At 45.6% G+C, this 27,744-nt stretch overlaps 3 protein-coding genes across 11 annotated transcripts in view; all 3 read right to left on the bottom strand.

Moving 5' to 3' along the window:
• The window catches only part of ACAP2 (ArfGAP with coiled-coil, ankyrin repeat and PH domains 2), a 64,069-nt gene extending 52,582 nt beyond the window's left edge, over positions 1–11,487 (bottom strand). For both annotated transcript variants that reach the window (XM_082767738.1, XM_082767739.1), the window contains exon 1: positions 11,353–11,487. In XM_082767738.1, coding sequence (XP_082623864.1) covers positions 11,353–11,405 — 53 coding nt within the window. In that variant the 5' untranslated portion in view covers positions 11,406–11,487. The remainder of the gene's footprint in view (positions 1–11,352) is intronic.
• Positions 11,488–12,150: 663 nt separating this feature from the next.
• PPP1R2 (protein phosphatase 1 regulatory inhibitor subunit 2) lies at positions 12,151–24,598 on the bottom strand. Of its 3 annotated transcripts, XM_082767510.1 has the most exons (7): positions 24,388–24,595; positions 20,193–20,300; positions 19,676–19,756; positions 19,285–19,388; positions 17,972–18,136; positions 14,948–14,998; positions 12,151–13,577 (listed from the first exon to the last, which is right to left on the bottom strand). In XM_082767510.1, exons 1-6 carry the CDS (start codon positions 24,555–24,557, stop codon positions 14,994–14,996), a joined length of 633 nt encoding a protein of 210 aa, XP_082623636.1. In that variant the 5' UTR covers positions 24,558–24,595; the 3' UTR covers positions 12,151–13,577; positions 14,948–14,993. The 3 variants fall into 3 exon arrangements, with proteins under 3 accessions (XP_082623636.1, XP_082623635.1, XP_082623634.1); XM_082767509.1 differs by lacking the exon at positions 14,948–14,998 and having other exon boundaries at positions 24,388–24,598; XM_082767508.1 differs by lacking the exons at positions 12,151–13,577; positions 14,948–14,998 and adding an exon at positions 16,524–16,726 and having other exon boundaries at positions 24,388–24,598.
• Positions 24,599–24,847: 249 nt separating this feature from the next.
• Positions 24,848–27,744, bottom strand: part of APOD (apolipoprotein D) — a 33,839-nt gene continuing 30,942 nt past the window's right edge. For all 6 annotated transcript variants that reach the window (XM_082767448.1, XM_082767442.1, XM_082767443.1 and 3 more), the window contains 2 exons: positions 27,278–27,366; positions 24,848–26,324 (listed from right to left, as the gene is read on the bottom strand). In XM_082767448.1, coding sequence (XP_082623574.1) covers positions 26,089–26,324; positions 27,278–27,366 — 325 coding nt within the window. In that variant the 3' untranslated portion in view covers positions 24,848–26,088. The remainder of the gene's footprint in view (positions 26,325–27,277; positions 27,367–27,744) is intronic.

The following is a 27,744-nucleotide window of genomic DNA, read 5'->3' as shown; positions in this document are numbered from 1 at the left end:
ACGATGAGCTCCTCCAGGAGCCTTCTCAGCCTGCCGAAGGCACGGCTCTCATCCCCTCCTTTCACACCACGCGATCCAGTACAGCAGCCCTAGGCTGCACGTTTCATTTTTGCAATATCCTTCCTGTACTGTCAGGGCCCAAAATTGGTCATAGTACTCCCAGCTTAGTCTTGTGACTCCTAAGAGGAGCAATTCTCTCTTCCCTCAGCTTGCCAGCTCTGCTCTTGCCAGCGCAGCCCAGCACTCGGCAGGTTTTCACTGCCAACAGACAGCCCATTTCTGTTCACCAGGATGCTGAGGTGTTCGCCCACCAGTACGGCTCTGTGGGGCTGGTCCTCTGCTCAGTCTTTGCATGGCTTGGTTGAAATTCATGAGGTTTCTACCAGTTCTGTCTTCCTCCTCGTCCCTCTGAACAGCAGACCTACCTTCCAGCCTGGCGACTGCTCCCTCCACCCACCGTGTATTTAATTTGGTTTCTTTCATCTCTAATTAGATATAAAAAGAGTATCCTGAGTTATTTTAACCAGCATGCTCACAAGGAATACATTTGGTACATGTAAAATGGTATCAGAAAGCCACTGATCAAAAAAGAAACGTGATGCATGGAGAGTCAAAAGCCACGCACTGACCAACAGGGCCTTGCTGTTGTGGATAACAGCAAGGATACACACATACAAGAAGCATTTCATGACTTACACCATGTCTCATAACCATTAAGATGCTCTGAAGAAAGAATGCTGTTGCAGCCTGTCACAGAGCCCATTGAGGCGCTGGTTTGGCACCACAGAGATTTTTCCCTGCTGGCACGGAGCCCCTCCACGCTGAGGAACAGATGATGAATGCCCCAAGACATGCCGAGATGAACTTCCTCAGTCATACGGATACACTTCACATTATTAATTCTTCAGTCATTACCACAAAGCATTTCATCGATAGCTCAGAAAAGCTTTACAACCTGAATAGTGGGGCGTGGAATCTGAAATACAGCATCCATTCCACCCCCACTCTGAAATCCTATGAATTTTCTGAGCTTGGTGGATTGAAACATGGGAACTGATTTCCTATAATTCCTTTGGATACAAGGAGGGACCCAAAGGATTCTGAAGATTTTTATTTTGGAAAAGGCAAATAAATAAAACAAGTTCTCAGGTTTGTAGCAAGCAACAGATAGATTTCAAGTTTCCCCAGCCAAAAAACAAAACAAGAACTAAGTCCTCGGTATTAGAACTGGTCTTCAATTCCTTCCAGCTCAGACTTGTCTTATTAAAACAAAAGAGAGAAATGAGAGATGGGCGTTTCTCCTTTGAATTCATCTAATCATTAAACTGAAAGTCTGCTTGTAGGTACTGGTCTTTAACATCACCTTCATCTAGAAAGCTTAGTTGATCCTCAGTAATTCACGTGGTCTTCCATTCAACAAGCAACGAAAGCAGACAAATCCCTTTACGATGCATGCTTCTCTTGATTTATTCTTTACTGCAAGATTACACATGGCTCAAAAGATAACCAACGTGATAAAGTAAACTTCAAAAAGGAAAGTTCTGTTGCACCCAGTACACACGGCTGAAAGTCAAACTGATTACCACTGAACTCCCAGCAGTGCAGCACATTTACCTTATCAAACAGCTTTAAGGGCACCTGTACTACCTGCTGGCCCCAAGTTCAAGCTTTTCCCTCTCCATCTACTTGTGCTGTAATTTGCCAGCAATCTCCAACAGTTTTCCCAGTAGCTTTGTCTAATATTTTTTCCCCAAGCTCAAGCAAACCTGATAGTAAGCCCAAGTAAGAAATTACAAATATTTTTGTTCCACAGAGATTCTAATATTCGGTATTTCCTTCATCTTCCAACTTCAATTCTTTACTCACTATGGCCAGCTGCTACCAAGATGGGGACACGATGTCAGTAGCAACCACACAAGCTTCACAGCCAGAGAGCTGATTACATTGCTCAATGCCAACCCAGATAAGAGTGCAGCACATCACAATACCTGTCCTGAACAACTTTAACCTGTAATTCCAACATCAAGGAGTCAAAAGCCTTCTAGGGGGCTTTACTATCAGCTAAGGAAGCAGGACCAGAGCCTCAGGAAGCTAAGCCAACAATTAAAAAAAAGGCAGAAACCGAGGGTGCTGTGTTCAGCCTCTTGTTGCTGAGGGCTCATGATGCTCTGACTACGGGCAACTACTGCTCACGGTCTGGAGTTCCCAGTCAGACACTAGAAGAAAAGCTGACACAACTCCTTAAAAGCTACAAGTAATAACAATCAAAGGAATAACCCAAGAATTAATCCCTCATGGAAGATACCCCTTACACCCCCCAGGCACAGCTGATATAAAGGCCGGATAGCAGCAGCTGAGAAACAGAAGTAAATATCACCAGATCCCCTCGGTGCAAGTTTCTCAGTATCAGTATGCTCGGAATTGCTAACAGCAAGATTTAAACATCCGTACGCAACAACTCCCACAAAGCAGAAGCAACTGGAGATCAGAGGACTCTGTAGTTAAACAAAACCCATTATTTACAGAGATATCCTATAATCTCTCTACGAGTCTTGTGTTATCTTGGATTTCAGAAGAGTAAGGCGATTTCTTCCCTTTCTGTTTGCAGTTTCCTTACTTGCTAGCTCATACCTGCTACGGACAGAAAAGTACCGGCATGCTCAAACCACCGCAAGAGGCCAAAGCCTCTATAACGAGAGCTTGCGGTGTTAGAAGAGGTAAGGAGCATTAGCTCTCTGGAGTGCTACTTACACCAGGTGGATTCTCTTTACTGAAACCAGAGGAAAGTTTCAGCTTCATGAAGAGAGTCATCAGGAAGTATTTACTTTTCGTCCATTTCAATAACATATTTTTGCAACGTTTCCACAACATCAGAACACCTGATTCCACGGGCAGAGGGGAGGCTGCAGCTGTGTTGCAATACACCAGTTCTGAACTTAAAGCTTCTGTTTGCTGTGAGGTGCATGGATGTGCCTACATCTCGCACAGCTACATCAGCTGCATTTTACATGCACGTTATAGTTTCGTTGTTACTTTGCAGTAAGAGGGAACAATCTTTGTTTGCCTTTTCTAGCTCTGCATTTGCACTGAAGAAGCCAAATGAACCCAATCTCAGACCACAGAGCATAAGCATTAGGAGTAGGAGAATACAGATAAACAATGCGTTGGTGTTTTCCTCAAATTTACTGTTGTCACATGTGGAAAAGCCAGTCTCGTTTCCTTTCCATCCCCCTCAAGTGATACTGGGCAATCGATTCAAAAAATAAGTATGTGAATAGCTATAAAAACAAAAACTGCCAAATGCATAAGGCATACCCCCAGCCCCAGAGAAGGCTTGAGTACACTCTGGGTACATTTAGTTACCTTTCACCCACAGCTTTCAGCCATCAGGAGATGTTGGAGACACTGGGCTTTCATTCAGCTATCTAAGCTAATTGCAGGCACGCTGCCCAACAGCAGCTCACACAGCCTTTATCAACTACACATTAGAGGCTTCAGCCCTAAATTGCACCCTCAGTGACACCGCAGAGATTCCTCAGCCACCTTAACAAGTTTCTGTCCCAGTAACAGCCCCAACCCCAAGGCCAGTACTTCTGTTCTCTTCTTGCCATCTGCCCTGCCTGATCAAACAAGGGTACCCACACCCAAGTTACTCACCTCAGTCTCTTGCAAACAATAGCACCGACCACAGCAGTCCCAGGGTGCAGCTCACCTCATCCTGCCATAGGGGGCTAAAGCAAACCAAGCAGTGCTCAGGACACAGCTATTGCTCTTCATGGAGAGCTGCAGGAGCACAGGAGTATGGGGTCCCATAGAAGGAACAATGACTACCCAGCAGCTGAGATGAAATCTACGTTTCCTCTTCAAGGAAATTCAGAAGGGGCCTGTTTCAGTAATTACTGAATTCTCTGTAGAGATAGGATCTCAAAATGTACACGGATGCTACCAATCTAGGAATGACGCGATGCTGCTGGCATTCCCTGGTGAGCTCAGTGAGTCTTCAACACCTTCAACAATCCCCTGGGAGCTCCGGTGAGTCTCGTTGTGCTACTCCTGGCACAGAGCGCAAGGCCCAGCACGGCTCCACCACCAATTCCCTTATTTTCTTCTTCACCCACCCAGTTAGGTAGGTAGTCCTAAACCTAAAGCATATCAGAACAGTGTAGTACCTAAAAAAACAGCGATATTGCAATACTCAACCCACACCTCACCTTAGACAGGATGGGTAACACACAGCCAGGAGGCAGTCCAGAAATGGGGCAGAACCAAAAGCCACCTTCCCCCACCCCAAGCGAGACAATGGACTCCAACCTCAGCCCACAGAGCGCCTTTCCAAGCAGCGAAGGCTCCCCACGATCTACACAGGGTTCCACCAGTCTGTTTGAAATAGGTACAAGATCACCAGCAATTGAAAATTAGGATACTTAAAAAGCACAGAAACGCTTAGTGTGTTTGATACCCATGTGTTCCCACTTAAATCAACATCTGGCACTCGGAGAGATGGAAATCTGGACTCCTCTTGAACGGAGCCTTTTTTAATTTTGACAGATGGAATACATTTCGCTGCATATGGCTTCTCCGGTTTCTCTTTGTATTACATCCAGCTTAAAACACAAATAAATTTTGGAGGTTTAGAAACTTCAAAATCACATCATGCAAACCGCTCGCTAGCTCTGCTTTGTGTTTATGCGTACCGAATTGCCGCTGGAGCTTCTCTTTTAGCGACTTACCGACTGCACATTGTACAGTCACGAAAAAATCAAGTGCTCTGCTCATATGCTCTAAGTAGTGCTAGACTACACATCCTGTGCAAAACCACATAAAACTATCTAAAACCCTCATTACTACTGACAATAACAATAACAGTAATGACAGCAACTCTGGAGATTACTGAGCTGCACCGTGCTTGTAAGCTGCAGCATCCAGACGTTCGAACTTCACACAGGAAGCCTGGCTCACAGGAAAACACATGCCACGTTAGCAGGTTTGCCCATCGTCTATCTGACAGGCATTTTCTCTGTTCAAAACATCTCATAAAACACTGAGACTGTTTTGCAGTAATTCTTATTTTCTTGTGTCTTAACAATTTGGAAATGTACACAGGACATCGTCCCACAGAAAACTTTTGCCCGTGTAGATGAGTAATCTGCAGTGTATCAGAAGAAAACAACTGACCTAGGTCTCAAGTCTGGCTACTTATAGTGTTCAGGGAAACTCCTCCACTGAATATGCAAGGACTCCTCCTGAAGTGATCCTACGGCCAGGCAATGTTTTAATCTGCTTTGTTGTATGCTTACAATTGTGCAGGTTACGACAGTGACAGTATGTACAATTTGTCACGTTCCTGATCTCATCTTTTAGCCACAGAGAGTGGCAACAACAAAAAGAAGGATTGATACTGTCACAGATAGGTATGGAAAACTCCTAGAGATATTACAAATGTCACAGCCCATATGCTAACCTTTATTTCCTCCTAAAGCTCTCCCACTGCAGACAGCTACATCTGCTGGTACTTGTTTCACCAAATAAACAGAAGCCACCCATGTTACCTGAAGTCCTGGGGACCTCTACCTCTGCAGCAAACAGCAGCTATTTGCTCAGAGATCACTTAGGCATTCACAAAGTTTCAACTTCTGTTGGTGCTTTTAAATTGAGTTACGAACACACAAACAAAAACAAAAATAAAAAAAGTAAATTAGAATTTATTCTACTTCCTGCCCATGCAAATGTAAGGCATTATATTAAGTAACCACTTCTTTTTATTTTTGCACTTCCTCATGACGCTTCTGCAATTGCATCCCCCTGAGATGCCGAACTAATTGATGTGAGCAGCAAGGTCTGCAGCAGGACACAGCAAAGAGGTTACTTTGGCTCTGTAACTTCAGTTGTATTTCTGCAGGCAGTGAGAGCTGGATATTTTCCTTTCCTTTTTCACCCAAAGCAGGTTATCAGGATGCAGTTTGCTTTTAAGACTTCAGAATGATTCACCATAGGAAACACTGACCAATAACTTCAGTCATACTGTTCTCTGTGTGTAGCACAGACAGGAGAAATGCTGTCTAAGTAATGCACTCAAGTATGAAGATTGTTAAGAAGCTAAGTGTGAACAACTAAAATCTATCAATCCCAGGACACTGCTAACAGCTCAGCTGGCACGCTGGGCATTTAGTGGCCAACATTTTAACAGAAACATAGGGAAGAACAAAGCTATCCAAAGCTCACCCAGCCCAACATAGACAGGATTGCTATTTTCTAGTTGCCACCTTCCTAACGAACGTTACATTTAACCCTGCTTTCCAGAGATTTCAACATTGATATTCCCCTCCAGTCCCCCTGGAAAAACATCAAGCTATCATTTCCATAACTTCAGTTCTTAATTAAATTACATGAGATGTGTTTGGGCAACGTAAATGAGACGCTCCAGGTAAAGAGCATAACCTCTCCTATATTAACCACCTGAGTGACTGTAAGAGCTCTGATAATTACAGTTATGATACTCACACATAGATAAGCATTCCCTCTAATTTGGCAAGTATTCATTAAAGACCAGTTGCATAGGCCTAATTAACGTCAGTTCTTCAGCAATTGACCCTGCTGCACTGCCAGCCCTGCACCAGCGCTGCACCTCACACATTGCTACCACTTCTCCTGTGAGCTCCCTTCCTGGCTCTTTTTTTCCCCTTTCAAAAAAAACATTCCCAGATAAAAACTTGGGACCAAAACTAAGGAAGGGAACATTTGAAGTTCTTGTCAGCAATTTGGGCTGTTAAATAAAAACACATGGGAAAGCCTTAACATTCATTGCAATGCAAGAACAAATAAAAATTTAAAAAAATTAAAAAAGATGGAATTACTATTACAAAGCTAACATTTGTAATACAAAACAACCATTTTATTTTTTTTTAAAGAAAACAAAAACACACTAAGTGTACTAACCTAATCAGGACAGTCTGATTTCAACACATTTTTCCCTGGTCTCTGCTAGGAAGGATTGCAACAACTTCTTATGAAATCTTTTAAAACCTCTGCAAATTTACTGAGAGCTTTGGAAGAAATGTATTTGAGAAATATGTTTGATGAGAACTCAGTAGGAGAACTCAGTGGAGAACTACTCCAGTAGGACTACCATAGAAGAAATGCTTTAACACTGGATCCTATCCTGCAATAAGTCTTTCTTTAGATAAATTATTTACTTTATATAAGTTCGAAAGATGCAGTCAGACTTGAGAAATAAATGCACTGTTGACTAGAGGCTGAGGAGAACAGCACATCTGCTGCCATTGCCAGAAAAGTGAAGAATCAGAAACGTGGAAGCATTACTTAAGTGCCTCCAACCAACTCTTAGCAGCATGGACGAAGATGCACACATGTACCTCACCAGTGCCCTGCACATCACCAGCCTGCAGCTCGGAAGTGGGCTGTTCTGCAGCCATACACTGCAGATGATAAGCTTAACACAACAGCAGAAGTGTAAAACAGGTGACAGCAAACTTACAAAGTTGGGCGGCCTTCTATTTCCACTTACTGTATCCTACTCGCTCCTTCTGCACTATTTTCCACGCTGCCTTGCCAATAAGTTACAAACTCACTTTCCACTCCTGAACTCCAAGGGCAGAAAGCCCAGACCTAAGGTTTCTTTGAAAGTCTCCCCTGGATGAGCTACGTGAGTCTGAGCAAGACCAAGCCAACCTCCTTGGCCACACACCTCCTATCGCCTTGGCCATGACCGAACTGACTCCAGCGAGCAGCCTCGCCACGAAGACACGGACCAAGAGCATCCTGTTTGGGCGCTTGTGGCACAGTGGGCCAGGGGCTGGAGCACGGTGGCACTGTTTGTGGGGTCCTAAAGGATCACCCACATTCCCATTTCTGCATTCTCCTCCAGAAGTACTTAGCAGACAGGTTAGGTACGTTTGCTGGGCTCTGACAGCTCAACAAGAGCTATTCCAGAGAGGTGAAAGCAGCCACTTCCCTGCCCTAACCGCATCCCCAGGTGACAGAACTCTGCCTCTTACCTGCGGGACAGGTGCCTATTGACCCAACTTGGGTTTCATAGCACTGAACTGGAGAGAAGATCAGAAATGTAGGAAACCCAAAGTGGCATCGGTGACCCGCTCAGACAGCCATCCTCAATAGGCCTTCTGACACAGGACACGCAGCAAACCAGGCTCTCAGTGGAGGTGTTCAGTGATTAACGCACAACAGAATGCTGCCAAGTTCAGAGATGAGATCTTTCAATCATTATGAATCCATACCAAAAAGAACTACTAGGTATTAGATTACTCCTCCCACCAGATCAACACAACTGCCTAAAAACAACAGTTCAAGGAACAGATTTACAGAAAAATAAGCCTTAGAAAAGATTTTAAAAGAGTTTATTCCAGCATGGCACACTTACTGGCATAAGATATACCGAAAAGATTGAAGTTAATCATGTCCTTCATGTTAGAGAAGGAAAGAGATGTTCTAATCTATGTCCTATTCTTCCTGCTCTACGTGCACGCAAAGGGATTCAATCCTTCCTAAAAGCAAATAAATTGCAACAAACGCTGACAGAAGGTAAAAGCCAGTCTTTATTTATTTTAACAGCGGGAGCAGACAGCTCCCTCTAGCACTTCCCCACCCCATGCTCTGCTCACAGCGAGGCCTGTCCCAGCAGGACCCCCTGGCCCGGGCAGCCCCGAGGTTGCGGAGCACACTGACACTCCTGCCACGAGGTCTGCATCCCATTTCCCCTTCCTGTTTCTGCAGAGTATTTAAATGCTCACATATTTGCTACAGCTGACATGAAGGACTGCTTATTGCTTTTGGAGATGCATACTTAAATATAACAGTGAGTGCAAAGCGGTAAATCCTTCACCAGACTGACTGCCCCGCAGACTGCACCCTGCGCCAGAGCTGAACTACCTGAAGTCTGTAACTATTCCTAAAAGCTTGAGTTCTTGAGTTTTGAAAAATCCCAATTTAACAGACTGTCCATGAAGTTTGTCTCCAAAACAAAAGACCAGAAAACAAGCATTACAACAGCCACAGCTTGTTCTAACACCCAAGCCCAAGTCAGACAAAACAAAGGCAAAAGCACTCGTGTATCAGGGAACGCCAGCGACAAGGCCGCTGCCCCGGTGCTGCAGGCCCCCCACGCCACGCAGAGCTGCAGCTACATCTACAGGGAGGACTCCTCGGACAGGTCCCTTCGAGGAAGGCATACCACAGCCACCAATTCTACTCAAACCACCCCTTACATGCTTTCACTAAGAATGCCAATTTGCAGCTGCATTTATATGCTTTCCTCTGACTCTCCCCCATCATCTGCTCTGCAGCTGGGGTCTCAGGAAGTGAACTCTCTCTGAATGCAAAAAAAAAATCCAGCAACAGTGGCAGATAAGGACAAATAAGCAATCAAGAACACCAACTTTTTACTGATGAATTTTAAAGATTGCAACAGGCCAAAGCTTTGTCTTTTTTTTTTTTTTTTCCCCTAGAGAGTTCTTCCAATTAATCGCTCACATCACAAGCAACAGAATTTTGTTCTGTTATTTATCAAGATCACTGTCACAGCAGGTACGTTTCCACATCACTTAAACGTACCTGTCCTTTCTAACGATTTAGCTTTAAAGTGATCAAAGGGGCTGCTACAGTGCATACTTCATCTATTTCGAGAAATGATTCTTCAGTTACAAGAAGAAAAAAAAAAAAAAAGAAAGCCTGTTCCAATAACCTCTGAAACTGAAATGCTCAGTGTTTAAAGATAAGGAGAAAGTATTATTTCACAACGCTATCTGGATATTAAAAGACACTCCAGGAATTCCTGATTACACAGAAAGAACTTGTCAGCACAACTCCGTTTTTGCTACCCAGGGACTGCTCCGAGGCCCCTCCCTAAGCAACTTCTTCATTCGAGGGATGACAGCAACACACCGCAGGAGAACTGCGGACGCACTTCCTCGCTAGCTCGTCGATTTGTCCACACTTCAAGAATGGGAGTCACGAAGCACATGAGTGCTGAGAGATTATTTTCAAAGCTTCAAAGGAAGAGCACAATTAGGGAAAAAAAATCACACACAGCAAAACATGATTGCAAGTTTACAAAACTGGGCTCAAATTCACAGCTGTTCCTATTGCCCTTTCAGAAATAAGCTCCTAAATGTCAGGTTTCCAGACGTGAGCCAATCTGATCTGACCTAAGTTCATAAGCACAGAGACGCAAGAAGGCCGCCCTTGCCTCAGGTTTTCTAATCCAAAGATTTCTTTATCTGCTGGGAAGAAAGATACCTTACTACGAAATAACACACCGCTCGTCTGATGGAATCTCTGTGGCCATTATCTATCATTGTATCAGCAACTCTATCATGCTACCTTCATCCGCTTCGTACATCAACTAACAACCCCTTCTTGGATTCAGTGTATTCCCGATTTCACATCAAGACCAAAAAGTGATTGACATGACCTTCGTGAGAGGCAGACAAGCAGGAAAGCCATGTCTGTGAAGCTATACGTAGCAGTGTTTTGAAAGGTTTAAGTTCTTCCCTGTGAAAAAAGGGATTTGGTGACTCAGAAACTCTGATTCATCTACTTCCTCCTTGTCCTCTCTGTGGCTGTAAGCACAGTGTAAGCAAACTATGACACTTCCACGCAGTGTGCGCCTCCTGACAGGTTCATTTAACCGCTCCAACAGGTACACTGATGGGACGGACGCGACTACACCCACCTGCTCGGCGAGGTCAGGAGGCAGCCGCGGCTCTGCCTTGCTGTGAGCCAGGGGATACAGCACAAGGGCACTGCTCCCTCCGGTAACGCTCAGCCCCATAAAAGCCTCTCTCTGCATCCCTGTGTGCACCGACCCTCGGTACAACCACCGCAGCCAGACCCACTGAGAAGGCTTCCAAGCGTTCGGATCAGTCAAATGGCACGAAGGCATCGGAATGGCCAGTTACAGAAGTAAACACTGATGAATAACGAAAGCCATCAAGCGGGTGCTGTTTGGCTTTTTGGCTTTCTAAAACCAGCAGCAGCGCAGGGCTTCGCTACACGCCCGTAACCACTTCCTAGCCCTCGAAGCCTGGAACGGCGCCTTGGAGGCTGCGAGGGGCTGCACCCGGCGGCTGGCTGCGGCTCCTCGGGGCGGGCAGCGCCAGGGGCTGCCGGGGGGAACCACAGAGCGCTGACAGAGCCCGACCCGCCGCCGGCTGCTGCCTCTCCCTGAGGGAAGGGGATCGAGGGGGGGGGGGGGGGGCGGTCAGCCCCGATCCCGCCGCCTCAGGAGCTGCCGGCGCCTTCCCCCGGGCCCTCCCCGAGGCCCCGGCACCCCCTGAGGGCCCCCCCCCAGCCCCGTGCCCCCCTCAGCCCCCGCACCTGAAGCGCGGCGAGTCCTTGAGGCACTCCTCGAAGTCCACGGCCACCCTCATGCTGCCGGCAGCGGGCGCGGGGCGAGGCCGGGCGGGGCCCGGTGGCTGCTGAGGGGACGCCGCACCGAGCGCCCCTCTGCCCTCCTCCCGCGCCCCGCCGCGACTGACGGCCCCGAGGGCCAATGGGGGGTAGGGAACGGGGGGGGTGGGCCAATGGAGGGGGAGGGTGGGCGGGGCTTAGCTGGAGAGGAGGAGGGAGGGGGGGTGGTGGCCGGGCCAAGGGGAAAGGAGGGGGAAGGACTGGCCAATCGCAAAGCGAGGGGGGAGGGTGTAACAGGGAGGCTGGCCAATAAGGGTGCCTCTCGCAGGAGGCAGCCAACCGCCGGGCGGCTCAGGGATCGCTTCCGCGTCGGGCCGTAAAAGAGTAACAGCCGGGCAAGCCAACGGGGAGACCGCCGTAAGCCGCTCACCCATTGGCCAGCCCCGTTGCCACGGCGACCCAAAAGCCCAATGACGGCGCTCTTCGGCGAGGAAGGAACCCGCCCCCGCGCTGCGATAGGCCGGGCCGCCTGTCGGTCGCGGCAGCGGCGGGAGGCTGCCATGGCGGGCGGCCCGGGGCCTTCACCACACATCAACAACATCCACGTACCGACACCGAGCCCCCAAGATTATATAAAATATATTATATATAAAATATATTCTATATATTCCTGTATAAACCTCGTGAGTGACAGCATTCTCCTGCTTTATTCACTCTCTCGGATTTCATGAAAGCTCACACTGGAGGATGCAGGTAACTGTAAAATAACTTCCATTCCTTTATTCAAACCTCACATGTACAGTGGACAAAGAGACATTTTAAAATAGATCCATATAATTATATGGATTTCTGCAACATATCAAATTCAGACCAAAATTAAGATATGCACTGTATTCCATAATCAAGCTAAAGCTCAAGTGTATACTTCGTTGGTGTAATAGAACCCAGGAACTATTCTGAATACTGGAACATTCACCAGGCAAATTCCATCGAGTGGGAAGTTGTTTACAGCAGTGTGGAGGTTCAGAATCCCTCTTTACAAGGGCTACACAACCACATCATAAACAACGTATCTGAATTAGGCAGTTTCCCTTCTAATCTTCCAAACAGCTTTCATTTTGCAAAAGCAGCTGCTGTAATTAACTTACTTGGATGCAGAAAGATTTAGACCAGTGGTTTTCAGTATGCAGGTTACAAACCCCAAACAAGCAGATCACCAGCAGTTACCTTCACATAAAGAACAGACAGAGCCTAAACTCAGCCCATCTTCAAGTCCTGATGTGGATTTTCCTTATGGATGGGTGTTTTTCTTCAGGTGCTAGTAGCACAACTCATCACGCAACCGGAAAGGATCAAAAGCTTGAAGCAAGAGCCGTAAGAATAACAGTTGATGTGGCTTTGAGAGAAAAGTCAGAGGGAACTTTCATGTTCTCAAGATAAACCAAGAGAGCTCCAAAAAAAAAAACATCCAGTGGAAGAGAAAATGAGTTAAATTCAAAGTTCAAGTTAGCACGCTTCCAGTGTAAAACACTCCCTCCACCAGATGTTAGCACTGCCTTAGTCAGAAGCAAATAACTGATTCCAAATACTGGTCTGAAAAATACAGCTCTTCTAGAGATTGAGGAAGTACACTGAAATCTAGATTAGGAGGTCAAAATTGTTTTTAAAAAGTTCTAAAACTTCTATAATCCCTTTTTATACTGCTTAATACATCTGATAAATACCTTGCGTGTCAATCTGATATATGCTGTACCGTTTAGCTCTTGAATCCCAAACCCTTCCATAAGGGATACCACACCTAGAGCACTGTCAAATAAATAGTGAAAAAACAGAGATAGTGTCTGTGTTTCGAAGCATGAAGAGTAACAGTACATTACGCAAGATAATCAGCATTATACATACAGGGAATGCCATTCTGGTTGAACAGATAATAAAGCAGTATTCTCCATGAAATACTAGGCACAAGAATAAATCAATTAGACAGATTTTTTTCTGCCTAATGGACAAGTCTAAAATTAACATTCTTGGCAATACAACATTGTAACTGATATGCTTCTCAATATTTAAGAGCCTTAATAGCAAAAACCATGAAGCAGTGTTTATATTTGTGTCTTTGACAAGCAGTTACAGTTCTGGACAGATTTCTTCTACGCTGCGTGTTCTACCTTCCAGCTGGTCTTGAGTAGCATGTGCTGCAAAGAAAGATTACAAAAAATAGGTAACTACAGGTAACACTCATTAAATATGTAAAACAACAAAAAACAAAACACCACACAAATATACTCCTGAAATCATCTTTGCTTCCCCAAAGGCAGTGTTTGCAACCCATCTTAGCCGCCTGTATGCTTTTAGTTTCAGAGTGCTGAAGCCTCCAAAATAATTATTTCACCCTCATGTTTTGAAGAGAGAGCCAAAGCCGTTCAGCACCCCATGCACTGAATTCTTGACAACCCTGGAATCAGAAGTATTTAACCCAAGACTTAAGAGAGCAATTTGCAGAACATATAAGGTTCCTGAAATGCCACTTAGCATAGTGCTATTCTGGTCAAATTTCAATTCCAGATGAGACACTTTAAAAACAAAATAAGCTAATAAAGGAAGTAGCACAGCCTGATGTGTTGTTCACCAAGTCTTCAACTCATGGTTTTGAACTAAAGAACAGTAATAAATCAGAGAAGAGGTTCCTTCTCATCAGTTATTTCACATGAAAAAACCCACTGACAAAGGCTATTTATACACGTGTCTATGTGAATATGTGCATATATTTACACACACATATGCTTGAAAACTCAGCTGCATAATGCAAAGATCAGAGAAGGCCACGTCCACACGATAAGCTTAAAGCAAGCCAGTTAGGCTCGTGCATGAGTTATACTCGGTCCCAACAAGCAGGAACAATTTAGGCATGACCCCAGTCTTTCCAGGTAAGTCATCTTCAGGGCGCTGCTCACCATGGTTAAGAAAACACAATGTATTCTGTATCTATCAAAGTCCAAAAGAGCACGCCCGGTCAGCTGACAGCTAATCTGATCAGCAGTACCTGAGTAAGTTTATCATGCTGCAATAATGCTAAATGAGCCATACGCAGAAAACAATAGTTTTACTGCCTGTCAGGTGAATTACTGCAGATCACACCCTTGTCTCTCCTGAGGAAAGATACTTCTGTGTAGCAGAAGACAGGCCTGCATGTCAATCATTATGCTTAAATCAACTTAAATGAAGAACCTTTCCTTCAGTGATTTCAAATAGAATTTGTAAAGGAAAGGTGTTTGCAGAGAGGAGCAAAGGTCATTATTTTACAGGCAAAGCCTATTGCGTTGTTCACGGAGTCATAAAAAGGGAATAGCCAGAGAAATGCCAGGGGAGCTGAAATGCTGAATCAACCTTAATGCAGACTGCTACAACTTCAACTTCCTTTTCCTCCCAAAGGCTTGACTGGTGTAACCCACATGCATGGGGATACGGTACAGCTACTTAAGGCAAGAAAGGAACAACCCATCCATATAAAATACTTTGTAGCCCAGGATGAAAATAGGGGCAGAAATACACAAATAGTTCTCACCATTACTGACTGGACTGGTCATCTTCATTTCAATCAGCAAGAAATCTCATTCTGTAACCAAGAAGCGCAACTTACATTAGTGGACTCAGTGGTAAATGACAGAAGCCTTCTTAAAAAACTTGTCTCAAATCCTTAGCCCCTTCCTCAGCCCAGACATAACAAAAAGGAGAGTTTGCAGAGATCAGGAGAACACTGCTAGCTTTATTGAAAAACAAAACAGATGGGTTTAGAGGGTAGAAAGAAGCATTGGATAAGAGAAGCAAAGAACCTCGAAGGGATCTTCATGGACCAAACGCTTCCAAGTGACAAGAGGGTTTCACATCGCCCCCAGAAAAAACAAGGAGCCAGAGGAGTCCTGGCATCACAACAGACCACTGCGAGATACCGCATGTCACATCTGCACCTGAAGCGATCATCAGTGCTATGGAAGTCATGCTGCTCCACTGGAATAAACAGACACTGCATAGCAGCTCTCACTTACATGGATTTACACTCTCAGACATAAGGTGAGTGGTAGCTACATCACTAGATGATCTCTAACTTCAGAAGAATTGAAGTCAATTGGAAGAAAATTATCAAAGTGTAGCTAATACAACATGCAGTTAAAGACAGACATTTCCTCTGCACTTAAACACAGAGCTGTTAGTTTCACAGACTGAAGACAAAATAAGCCAGAGTCATTGCTTCCATCACCCAATACATTGAACAAAACTCTACTTCTCTGCTACTAAAGCACCTTAAAATACAATGATTTGAAGTTGAAGAGCTCTTTGAAAGCTATCCAGATGAATTACAGACTTTCCACACAGCTTCAGAAAGATCCAAGAGCATCCTAACACTTAAAGTTCTAAGGAGGCAATTTCAGAAACAAAATTATTAGCATTTTGATCCACTTCCATGAAGGAAATGAACAAATCAAAATACTGTTTAAATATCCAATTGCCTAGCACAACGAAAAGTACAGATTAGAAATGAATCCAAGCAGCAAGTTTTAAAACCAGCTATTTCAGAAATGTTCTGTAGCTCAAAAATCTGTAATTAACATTTGTGATTCTTTTGTGCCCCCTGAATAAAGGTGAGAGAATAATCAAGAGATGTCATCTCCAAAAAGTTATTCCAGTAAAACTTTGGCATTAACACAGCTGCGTTACTGAACACTTATCATCTCAATGTAGGAATTGCTTAAAACACGGGCAGTGGCAGAAGACAGTTGCTTACTGACAGCTTTGACCAGATTTCCTTGCCCTTTGACCAATCCTGCACGCTATCATTCAATTCACTAGCCGCTACAAGAGTGAGACCAGTATTGAACCTCAGAAGAACTGATCGAGTACAGAGCACACAAACTGGGATAGTTGATGTAGAGATTAGGAGATACTGAAATGCCAGGGCTTGTTAAGCAGAATAATACAAAAACAGAAGTGAAGAACTGAGAACCACATCGAGTTAATGGAAAGTATTTCTATAAGCCATGGCAGAGGTGAACCAGTTAGTTAATGGACTGATAACCTGCCAAACAGTTACATTTATGGAACCTATTGGCCATGAGCAGTCTGAAATAGATAATTACCAGTTGTGGTTCAGAAGTTGGTTATGAGGCAAGGTGGAATGGACTTCAACAATAAAGATGGAAAAATGCTGCAAAGGTGTGCCTTCAGTCCACTGGAGAATGCAGCTGGGGAGCGCAGTTGCCTCTGTCTTACAGCAGAGTGCAGAGAGATGGCAGCTTCAAGCCATGGAGAAAGGTCCTAAGGTTGCCTATTGGAGCCCTCCTTTCCCCTGGGGAGTGAAGTTCTAGTAAATAGCCATTATAAGGCGTATGACAAGTTACTGTAGCAATCCAGGCCATTACTGGGTCTCAGACATGTAGCAAGTGACCCTCTTAAAGCAAGTATGAAGGCATTAGCCCTTCCATAAGAAACAATGGAAGACAAGAGTGCAATCCACAAAACTTTTTTTTAAAAAATGCAACTCGGCAAATCACCTTTTTATTTAGTGGAATTTAAACTATATTTAGAAGAGTTTCTAGTTCATGTGGTTGTGCAAAGCAAATGTGAACCAATTTAAACCCATGCAGCATCTTCCCAAGTCTGCAGGCTGTTTTAATGTCTCTAGTTTTGCCAAGCAACAGATGAAGGAGGCTTACAGACTTAGATTCATCACCACTAGTCTCATTAGCAAGAGATGGCTATTTTTTTAATGCCAGAAACTTGTTAAATGTGCTGTTCCACACAGAGGTAGGTACTGAACAGCTGTAGTTATTCACCAGAAGGCCTGGTGAATACATAAAAATCAAAGACTTTGTTATATAGCCCCAGAGAGAAGCTAAAGATGGCAGAGGAGGTGTCACCCTCTGTAGTTCTAAGAGATTGCTATCAAGAGACGGCTCTGCAGCAGGCTCCCAAAACAGCTCCCAGACAGGAGTCCTAGACTTTCTTCCAGCAGCTGTGTTAAAAGGGGCGGCTGAGGTTCTCATCCCATACTTTAAGACTGAACATTAATGCCTAAGGACAAGTGATACTAAACTCCTAACAGCACAGTTTTAAGTTACCAAGAGACAGGCAGAAGTTCTTTAGATGCACTACAGGGAAGAAGCCTTCATGCTAGCTGCCCATTGCTGACTACAGGATGGTTTGGGAGTGGAATGGGAAGCATGCCACAACACAGGGCCAGGCTCTCCCTTGTGGCCACAGCTTTAAATGTCCTGCACAGGAAAACTCCCCTACAAAAAGAGATGCTGGCAACTTCACTACCAAGAGTCAGACATGCTGTAGAGATACTAGTGGCCTGAAGCAGAGATGTTTGTTTTTCTGTTGTGCTCTAACAGAAGCCCATGTGTTTAATTAACAGTGCTGATTGTTTTGTTACCGCACCGCAAATCCACCTATCACAACAGCACACAGTACTGCACGTTGAGCATTACATCGATACCATGCCCTCTCTATTCTCACACTTGAGCATATTCACCCCAACAGCTGAAAGGATCACAGGTTAAATAAAGCTTTTGATTAAGCAGCACCTCACCATGTTCAGTAGCTTCTGTATTCATCGTTTCTACATCTGCAGCATCACACATCTCTTCATCATCTTCAGCAGGTAGTTCTTTTGCGATGAGCTGTCTTGCCAGTTTGATGTTTCGTCCTTCATTGTAATGCATTTTTCTCTTCATTTCAAACTGCTTCTTTTTTTCTGTGGACAAAAAGTGCAAAGATTTGATATTTTAAAATAAATAAATAAAATCATTTACTTCCTCTCCAGAGAGGCATGAGCACCAACCACTTCCTAGGTCAGGTTTATTCGTACCATGACAGTACATCGTTTTTATGACCAAACAATCCTTTTTTTTTTTTTTTTTTTTTTTTTAAACAAGTCTGACTTATGAAAAGGGTAGTAATTAATGAACTGGAATGGCTGAAGGGCTTTTGAAAGAACCTGTCCGCAAGTAAAATGAAGTCTGAATGAAGAGAAACATCCAATAAGGTAAAATTTCCACAGTTTTACAACTCTGGTTTCTAAGCAGACTTATGGACAAGCCAGGATGTACTGGTGGGACAGCAGACAAACTTCTGCAGATGTTCGACTTGACTACTGGCCAGCTACCAAAGGCTAGTTATAAGAGAGATGTTTACCACATGTAGAAGAAAGCATTTTCATCTTTCCCTGTGGCTTGAAACTTATCTTTGCTTCATACACCCAACATTTCCAAAGCAGGTCTCATAGTTAAACTTGGTTTATTGGCAGCCCCAACACTACTTTCCTAACACAGCCCTGAAACTTCGGAAGTGTTATTGCTTGTCTGTTTCCTCAAAATGTTCTAGCCCAAGCTAATGTAAAGTAACATCTCTGTTGAATATCCATGAGGTAATTTTCCTCTGAATAATTGTAGATTTCTTCCTGGATCCATCTACCAACTACTATGAGAAATAAACAGCTGTATTATTGCAAGCAAGTAGTAGAGTCTTAATCACAGCAGTTCTCATTAAATTGTTACATCTACCTGAAATATGTTCAAATTAAGTACTTACCTACCCCCAGAATGGAAGAGCTGCTCATTTGAGACATCTAGGTTTCATAAGAGGAATTAAGCTTCTGTACAAGTGGGCTGCCAGTAACAGCAAACTCCTCTGTATATGTAGATCCCAAACCAAACAGTCCTGACTGAACAACTGATCTGGTCATTTCTAATCTTTTACTTTCCCTTCAAAGACTCTGTATCTCCATTTTCAAATGACAAAGGCTTGGTAAGATAGTAAGAAATACTTGGGAAGATAAAGTACTGAAAAAATGAAACTACTTGTGTGTATGTATATGTATAAAAACCACCAACTTATGCCTACCTCGTTCTTCAGGTGTTAATTCTTCATCCTCATCCTCCTCCTCACTGCTTTCCTCTAGCCTTGCTATAATCTTAGGTCCCCTACCTTCAGCTGCAGCTGCCAGTCTACATAAAGCATACAATACAAGATTCTGAGCATTGAGATTTTCACTATATGAAATACATGAAATTCTATAACACACGTACAAATATAGCAAAAATAATGAATATGATTTATGTATACTACCAAGATGCAAGAAATGTTAAGTACCAGTGGAACAATCAATGCAGAAAACTACTCTGAAAATAGCAAAAATTCAGCATCTAGAATACACAGTGATGCCTTTCCAAAAAGCAAACCACTCTAGGAAAAACGAAGTGATCTTTAGTCAGTTCTCTATTAAAATACTTACTTTTTACTCAACACATCTGCTTTTAAGGGCTCGTTTGATTCTGAATCGCTCACTGCATCTTCATCGTCATCTCCTACCATGCTTGGAAGGCAAAGAAGAAAAGCAGCCTTTATCAATAATTTGCTGCTTAAAAATTCATTCATAAAATATTCAAGACATTGCAATGCTCAATTAAAAGACTCCTGTAGTACTTCATAAATTGTCATTTATATCAATACTTAATTTAAATTTGGAAAGCTGTTATTCTAGCACACAGACGTTAACGAAAAATGTCAATACAAGCCAGACTTACTAACTCCATTGAAAGACTAAAACCTGATACATATAGACATCCCCAAAAATTTACTTTGGCAGTACATCTTGATAGCTATAACCCGTTATTTAGAAGCTCTGTAAATGCACATCCATTGTATATATCCAGTAGGACAGCAAAGTCTGTCAGGCAATCATCCATAACGCAGTTCTGCAGCAGAACTGTCACCTGCTATTATTTAGGACAGCAATTCAGCAAACCTACCTGTGATACGGAGTACTAGGTTCATCTATTTTCATCAAGCCATAGTCTTTGCCTGCTGGGTGGTACGTAGCTATGATGTTCATTTCATCCCACTTCTGGGATTTTTTTCTGAAATAAGAAAGAGAAGTCAATCTTCTTGAATCTTCTAAAAACAATCTGTTCTGTCTGGCCACAGAAAACAAACACTGAGAATGTCTTTGAGCCTTTCCTATATACTATCCAAAAGCACGCTGTTATGACACGCAGGCATGTTCAAAGTATAAACATGGTTATTAAACACTGCCTCGTACATACTTCTGTTAAGCCACAACAAATTACCATCGTGACTTGACTTTCCTTAACAAGTCACAGGAGTTAAACGAACTCGATGCTGTACAAATACATTGTGCACATCTTCAGGAGACCAGCACTCTTTCAATCACTGCCCTATTAACTGCCTGCTCTCATTACAAGTTAACCTAAAATCATTCTTCCTCTTATCACAACCCACAGTGCTTGCTGCAAAAAGCCATGGAACTTCCACCTCACCTCTGCTCAGTGAGCTGCTACAATTACAAGCAAAACTGGTGCACAAACACCACAAAGCAACGAATAACTTCCTGCAGTAAAACAGATTGGACTGAACAAGCTGGTAATTAATACTGCTTTTGTCCCTCTAAACTGGAATCTCAAAACTGTACTGATTCACTGGTGTAACTAAGCCACAAGAGTTTCATGCTTCACATAGTTAGGCACCAGTGATGGCAGATTATGTAGAATTTCCTCAGTTAATCAGAGAACATTCCACTTTGTGTACATTTGCAGAAATAAAAGCCTACCCAGAGTGACAGTGTATAGGCCAGAAGGAAAGCAGCTGCCTTGTGGGCAGAGGAACAGCCACAACTCTGCTATCTGGAAGTGACTGAAAGGTTTAGTCAACAGCACCTAGCAGGTTCCACATTTTCTCTAAACTGCTAGTGCCAGCATCACAGGAGGCGGTCTTCCCCTTAGACTAAGTCAAGAAATGTAACATTAGAACAGCAAAATAATCCCACTGTTTAATATTTCTTTATCCATTAAGGTATTTGTGAAGTGTTGGAAAATTATTATTTAGGGAAGCAAATGTTAGGTTTGTGTTTTATTCCAGGGGTGGGGTCGGCAGTTGGCTGAAAGAATTTAGTTTAGTTACTCTTATTTAAGCGCAGACTGTTCCAATAATAAATTACAAGATTTACAATATATATTCAGGTGCAATAAAATAACTGCTTTTAGACAGCATACCACCTGCAAAACAAAACTGATTACGCAAAAATCCAAGTACAAATTAAATTTACCCTTCATGGAAAGCTCTGCATAATACAAGGGAAGAAAAATTAAGAGAGAAAAAAGTATAAAAGTGGAGGAGCTGATGCTGAACTCCACACGCCACGAACTTGTGCTCTAGAACTGCATACCAATAAGCTTAATCACCTTAGCATATACTAACCAGGTCTTATGTGAAGTTTCCTATCTATTTGTCACTTTGTCCCAGCTGCAACACCAAGATTGCAATCTGAGCAGACAAAGCATGAGTCAGATTGCCTGCTCCAGCAGGGTGGGGAGTCAGGAGCTTCGTGATGACAAAGCAAGAGCCCTAGTCCAGGAACGCCAGAAACTCAAACCTACCTATTTAAGATCCTTAAAATGACCAGTTAAACATCAGCTAAACACCTGCTTAGAGTCCATGTACGACAAACATAAGATGATCATATGGTTACATGTCGAGTGCCTCGGATTTTTTATCAGCCACAGCAGCCAGACAATGGCATGTATGCTGCAGGGCCAGGGCTTGGTCGCAGAGGAGATGTGACAGATGGGAGATGCTCCCACCAGGTGCCTTTGTGCTCCCTGCACTCGCCCAGAGGACATCCAGGATTAATCCACCCAGCCTCACAAAGCCAAACCTAACAGTAACATTGGCAAACCTGGAAAAAAATATTTCACATACAGTAGTCTCGAAACTAGACAGTCTACAGTCTGATTCAGTATCTTACAAATACAAGACTGAGAAATATTTTAGTGGTTTCTTTTTTCACATCCACTTCTTTAAACTTAGATTCCAACAGTAAGTGTCTCAGCTGTGGAACACCTCCCAGAGCACCATTTAAAATTCAGCTAGGAAAAAAAGTTATCATTAGTGGCAAACAGACAAACGGGTCATTTCACCACTTCATGTAAAAAGTTGTCACAGGAGGGTGACTAAGTGCTCTGAAAACACACACCTACCTTGACTGCCTCCAATTTGGCATGCTTAGGCATGCCACAGCAGCATAACATTAATGATAAAGCTTAGGAGCATCACAGGAAAACGCTTCCTGACATGATTTCAGGGGGCCACGTTCATATTTCTATACCTGAGAAATATGAAATCTAATCTTCCTAAGTAAAATCAAATCTAAAAGATGAGAAATTCCAGAAGTGTTCGCTTGTATTCTTTCACATCCCTAAACATGTAAGTAACCATTTATTTTGAGACCACACCTTGACAGGTCAGTTTCAGCTGTATTACTCGAAGGAACACCTCTCACACCTCACTCGTTCCTACCATAGCAGACTCCAACACAGCTGCTGGCAGGACTATGCTGCAAACCAGATCAGGGAATTAAGAGTCTGCTAAATACACAAACACGGTTAGTTACTCTGTAAAATGCCAGATCAGATCCCTCAGATGCTCTAACCGGAGCTTTAAGGAAAAAAAAACAACATACCAGCATTGCCAAGAACGTATCTACCACAAGCCATCATCTCAGCTCTCAGGATGCTGCTCCAGTGATGTCCCAATTTCACAGACTTCTCTTTTGCATCCTATCTTCATTAAGGAAGTTTTGCAAAGAATTTCACCATCGCTAACAGTACCAGGTCGATAATGATTCGAATACGTGAGAGCTCTTCTGAACACGGTGCTTTACAAGATGACAGCTGACACAATGAGTTCCTTTATCTGCAGCTATTTTTAAAGGAAAGTCAGATCTGACTTTCAGTATTAGAAAGAAGTATGGAGGCTGCTGATTGAGGTGCACAAAGAAAACATACCTTAATTCATATGCCACTTTTCAGTCTGCAAGGAACATCACAGCCACACTGCTTCTAATTCTTTTAGAATACAAAATGATTTTGCTAAATTTAGAAGTAACGCTGATGTAATGAAGTCACCAACTAAAAAAAACGATATCTGCACGCAAACTAGCTTTAAATTCCCTATCCTGATCTTTCCAGGAAATCTTCTAATGCAGTGTGCCAGGTTTAGGCAATGTGCTTTAACTTGCAAGGCAATTTCAGAATTAATCTAATAATACATTTATTGATTCACGTCAGTAAATAAGAAAAAGAAGCTGGATTCCTGTCTGCTTAACTGCTTACCCCCAGCTATACTACACACTCAGCTCATTTGCTTGTACTTCTGAGCACTCTTGAAGCTGGTAGAAGAAAGACCACAGAGAATGAAACAGAGGCCCCTCACAGCCAGTTTCACTGTATGCCTGGCGTGATAATAAGTATGTAGTGCTTATATTAAAACTAGAGGGGGAAAAAAAAACACACACAACTTATGCGCAGTGTATTGCTACTTACACTCAATTCCTTCAAAAATATCAGGCCATTCCTTCAGTCATAATAATGTCTCTCTGGAAAGCAGGAGCCTTTGCCACAGGCAGTACAGAAAATGAAAAACTTTTAGTTCCTACCTGGCTGACTCAGACTAGGCAAAGAGGAAAAGGAACATGACCACGATAGAAAGGAACCTGCACGCACATTTTGATGGTTATTATTCCTCTCCCTGCAGTACCAAGTGAGGTCCCAAACGAAGAAAACTGCCCAAAGAGATCCTACAAACACGGGTGTGCAGAATCCGGTCACCACGATGCGATGGCGTCTCAGGGCGCTGTCACCGCACACCGGGCACTCACAGCAGGCAGGAGGCAAGGTCCCCACAGCCCAAGCCCACCTCGAGGCTTTCAGACTAACCCAGCGCGCTGCTGCTGCCCAGTCTCGAGGCTGCTCCCTGAGCAGCGCCGAACACAGCTGCTGTTACTGCCCTTACTGCCCTTACTGCCGTTACCGGCAGCGTTACCCTACTGCCCACACCACAAAGCAGCCCCGCGGCCCCCCAGCACCCCCCGGTCCCCAGCAGCCCCCAATGGCCCCCAGGCCCCGCTCCTCCTCCCCTCCGCGGCCTCACCCGTGCTCGTCGTCGTCGCGGGCCGGGCTGGCCCGCCTGGCCCCGGGGGCCGCGCTGCCCCCCGCCGCCTTCCCGCCGCCCTTCTTCAGGATGCCCTTGATGGGCCCTCGCCCCGCCGGCGCCCCCGAGGCGGAGGCGGCCGGCACCGAGGACACCGAGGGCGCCTCCATGGCCGAGCCGCCCGCCTCCGGCCCGCGCCTCACGGCCCCGCCTCGCCTCGCCTCACGGCCTCGCCTCACGGCCCCGCCGGGCCCCACCGCGGCCCCTGGCGGCCGGCGGACCGCAGCCACCCGCCCGCCTCACGGGGGGACCCGGCCCCTCAGGGACGGGAGCTGAGGGGAGGCCGAGCCCGCTGCTGGGGGCTGCGGGGACTCCCTCCTGCCTCGCCCCCAGCCTGCCCCTGAGCCGAGGGAGCCCCCCCCCCCGCTGCAGTATCCCCCCCTTCACTCGGTGGTGCTGAGGTGCCAGGCACCTGCTGCGTGCTGAGGGCACGGCAAGGGTTTTATTCCGTGGACACAACGCAGCAGAGGTGGCCGTGGTGCAGGTGGCTTCCAGCAGGCTGTCAGCCCGATGGCATTTGTCCTCAGCGAGCTGCAGAGCAAAAGCAACGAGCACGCCAAGTCCCTCCACTCCCTCCCCAGATGTGTTTTTTTTAAAGTTTCTCCCAGCACAATAAAACCCAGGTGTGTACAAAAGCACCTTGGCTTTGCACAGGGCATCCCAGCACTCCTACAGCTGCTGCTGAGGTGCCTTTTTGCACACCAGGACACCCCCACAGCAGCAGGGGTAAGCCCCCTGCAGCCAGGCCCTCCCAGGCAGGAGGCAGAAGCACGGAGGTGGGCGCCCAGCTGACAACATTGCACACAGGCAGGAAGGCAGAGAGGGCCAGAAGCAGGTGTTTGGATTTCGTTTTAATGAGTTGCAGCGGTGCTATGTGAGCAGAGCTGGAGCAGAGCCTCTGGCAGGGCAGGGGCAGAGCCGGTGGGTGCACAGGAGGCGGTGAGCAGGGGGAAGCCTCGGGAGCAGAGGCCAAGCGAGCAGCCCCAACTCTTTCTGTCTGCTAATGGGTATGCTCGGAGCTCGGGTAGTGCAGGACCAGCCTCGCAAGGGGCACAAGAAGACGTGTACAGACAGCCGGGATGGAGCAATGCTGTTTTTCTGGACATTTTCAGATTTTAAAAAAGGCCAGACCCAAACCCTAGTAAGTAGATCTACTGACTTGGCAGTAGCTTCCACCTACTGCCCCGCACCAGAAAATGTGCTCAAAACACCCAGGCCCAGGCTGCAGCACTGACCCCCTGTGCTCAGACACCCTGTGCTCCCGGCGGGCCCAAAAGCATCAAAACAACTTATGGGTGCATGGTTCCCCCTGGGGCTAACATTTGCACATAGCAGCTCATAACTTTCTGCATCCCCCCGCTGCAGGATTTGCAGCAACAGCAGAGCTTCACGCCTGCACGTCAGGGTTTCTGTTCTGCACCCATCAGCTTTGAATCAGCCACTCTGCCAAAGTCAGGCAGAGTGAGATGAAACAGAGAACAGCAACAGAGGGAACAACAGCACGGAGTGACTCAGGGCTGGCAAACTACCATTAGCAAGGGGATTATTGCATTTCTCTGTTACAAAGAGAAATCTAATGGCTAATAACAAAAGCAACAAAGTTCATAGCTGGTCTGGTGCTGTGTGGCTGCGTGCTGGGAGTTACATCTCAGCGGGGCAGTTAAGCTGATCAGTGGGCATCATTTTCTCAGTGTCGATCTTGTAGGACTGGAGGACGCTCTTCAGGTGCTCCACGGTCTCCGGGTGCATGTCGGGAGTTCTTGACATAATCCAGGCGTAGTCAATGTGGAAGAGCCAGAGGATGTTCGTGCAGGAGTACACCAGCGAGTAGTTTTCGTAGTCGGTGGAGATTACCCAGTAAGGGGCAGAAGGCATGACTAGGGGAAGGAAGGGCTCGGTTACATGCGGCAGGTGACCCTCCCTGCACAGCAGATGGCTACAGCCTCACTCCTGGGGCTGCTCCCACTTCTGCTGCTGCCAAGCTGCACAGCTGCGATCAGCCCGGGGAGCTGTGATTTATAAAGCCCTAGCAGGACTCCTTGTTCTGCCAGAGGGACTCGAGAAAGCCACGAAGCCCTGAACTGGAAGGTCTTGCTGGGAAGTTAACGCTGTGACCTGCACAGCTTGTCCAGGCCACCGAAAAGCAGCCCAGCCCGTAGCCATGTACAGGGTGCCTGTGTGGCATGGGCTGCGGGCAGAGGGGTGCAGGTGGTGCCTCCGTGGTGCCTGGGATGGGCTGGCTGCTCCTGTGAGCAGCACCTGCACCTCCTGTGCTTGTCCACCCATGCTTCCAAATAACCATGTGAGTGCTGTCAAACAACCAAGGGAAAGGTGTGAGGAAGTAGAATAAGAGGGGGCAGAGGGGGGACTTATTCTCTCTTTCCCAAGTGTTGCTGCAGACAAGGTGCTGTGCCATGCGACAGGAACAAAATGCGCCATCCTTCGCAGGCCCCTCTGGTGCGTTACATTCACAGGGGAGGACAAAAGCAAACAAAACCACATTATTAAAGACTATTAAAAGGAGCTTGTAAACAGAGGCGGTGTGGGCTGGTCGCCATACCACCATGCCCACAAAAGCAAGCCTGTTCCTGCCTCCTGCACCAGCAGCGCTCGCTCTCCCCATCTGTGAAATGGCCTGGAGTGCTGGAGATGCTGCCAGTCTCTCTCACTTTGATTTTTTCATAAACACCCTCAAACCACCACTGACTGCTCCAAGCCCCATGCCTTCGCCCTGTGGTACTGCCAAGCCCCCAGGCAGGTTCACCCCTGGCTCTGTGGCTCTGCATGGGAGCTGAGCCCGCTCCACGCCAGCAGCCCCACACAGACTTACACCAGTTGAAGCGGACACTGAGCTTGGCCGGCTCCTTCACATCCGTGTGCATGATTTCTCCTTCAACTTCGTTAACTTTGCCACTGGAACTAAGGGGGAAAGGACACAGAGAGAAATAGAATTAGGTGAGCTTGAAATCACACTAAGCGCACAGTGCTGCACAGCCTGCAGACCGCCTCTGCCCTGCTCTGCTGTCCTGCAGTGCCCTTTGTGGTGCCAAATTATTATTTTATTTTTTTTAGGGGCTGGGGGACAGAGCTCAGCCTGGTGACTCTTGTCACTACTGCCTACGGGCAGCGAGAGCATGGTGCTGGGAGGAGCGGTGCAATGCGACCACAGTGGGACCCTGGCCATAGGCACGTGTTCACCGCTGTTTAACCACCTGCATTTTTTGGAAGGCAGCACACTCGTCCACACACCAATTACCTGGCCCTGCTTGGTGAGCTGGGGTTTGTTTCGCTGTGGGT

This window comes from Aythya marila (assembly GCF_965140915.1).
Source record: "Aythya marila genome assembly, chromosome: 9".
NCBI lineage: Eukaryota > Metazoa > Chordata > Aves > Anseriformes > Anatidae > Aythya > Aythya marila.
Note: the sequence above shows the minus strand (reverse complement) of the source record. Positions and strands in the feature narration are given on the sequence as shown.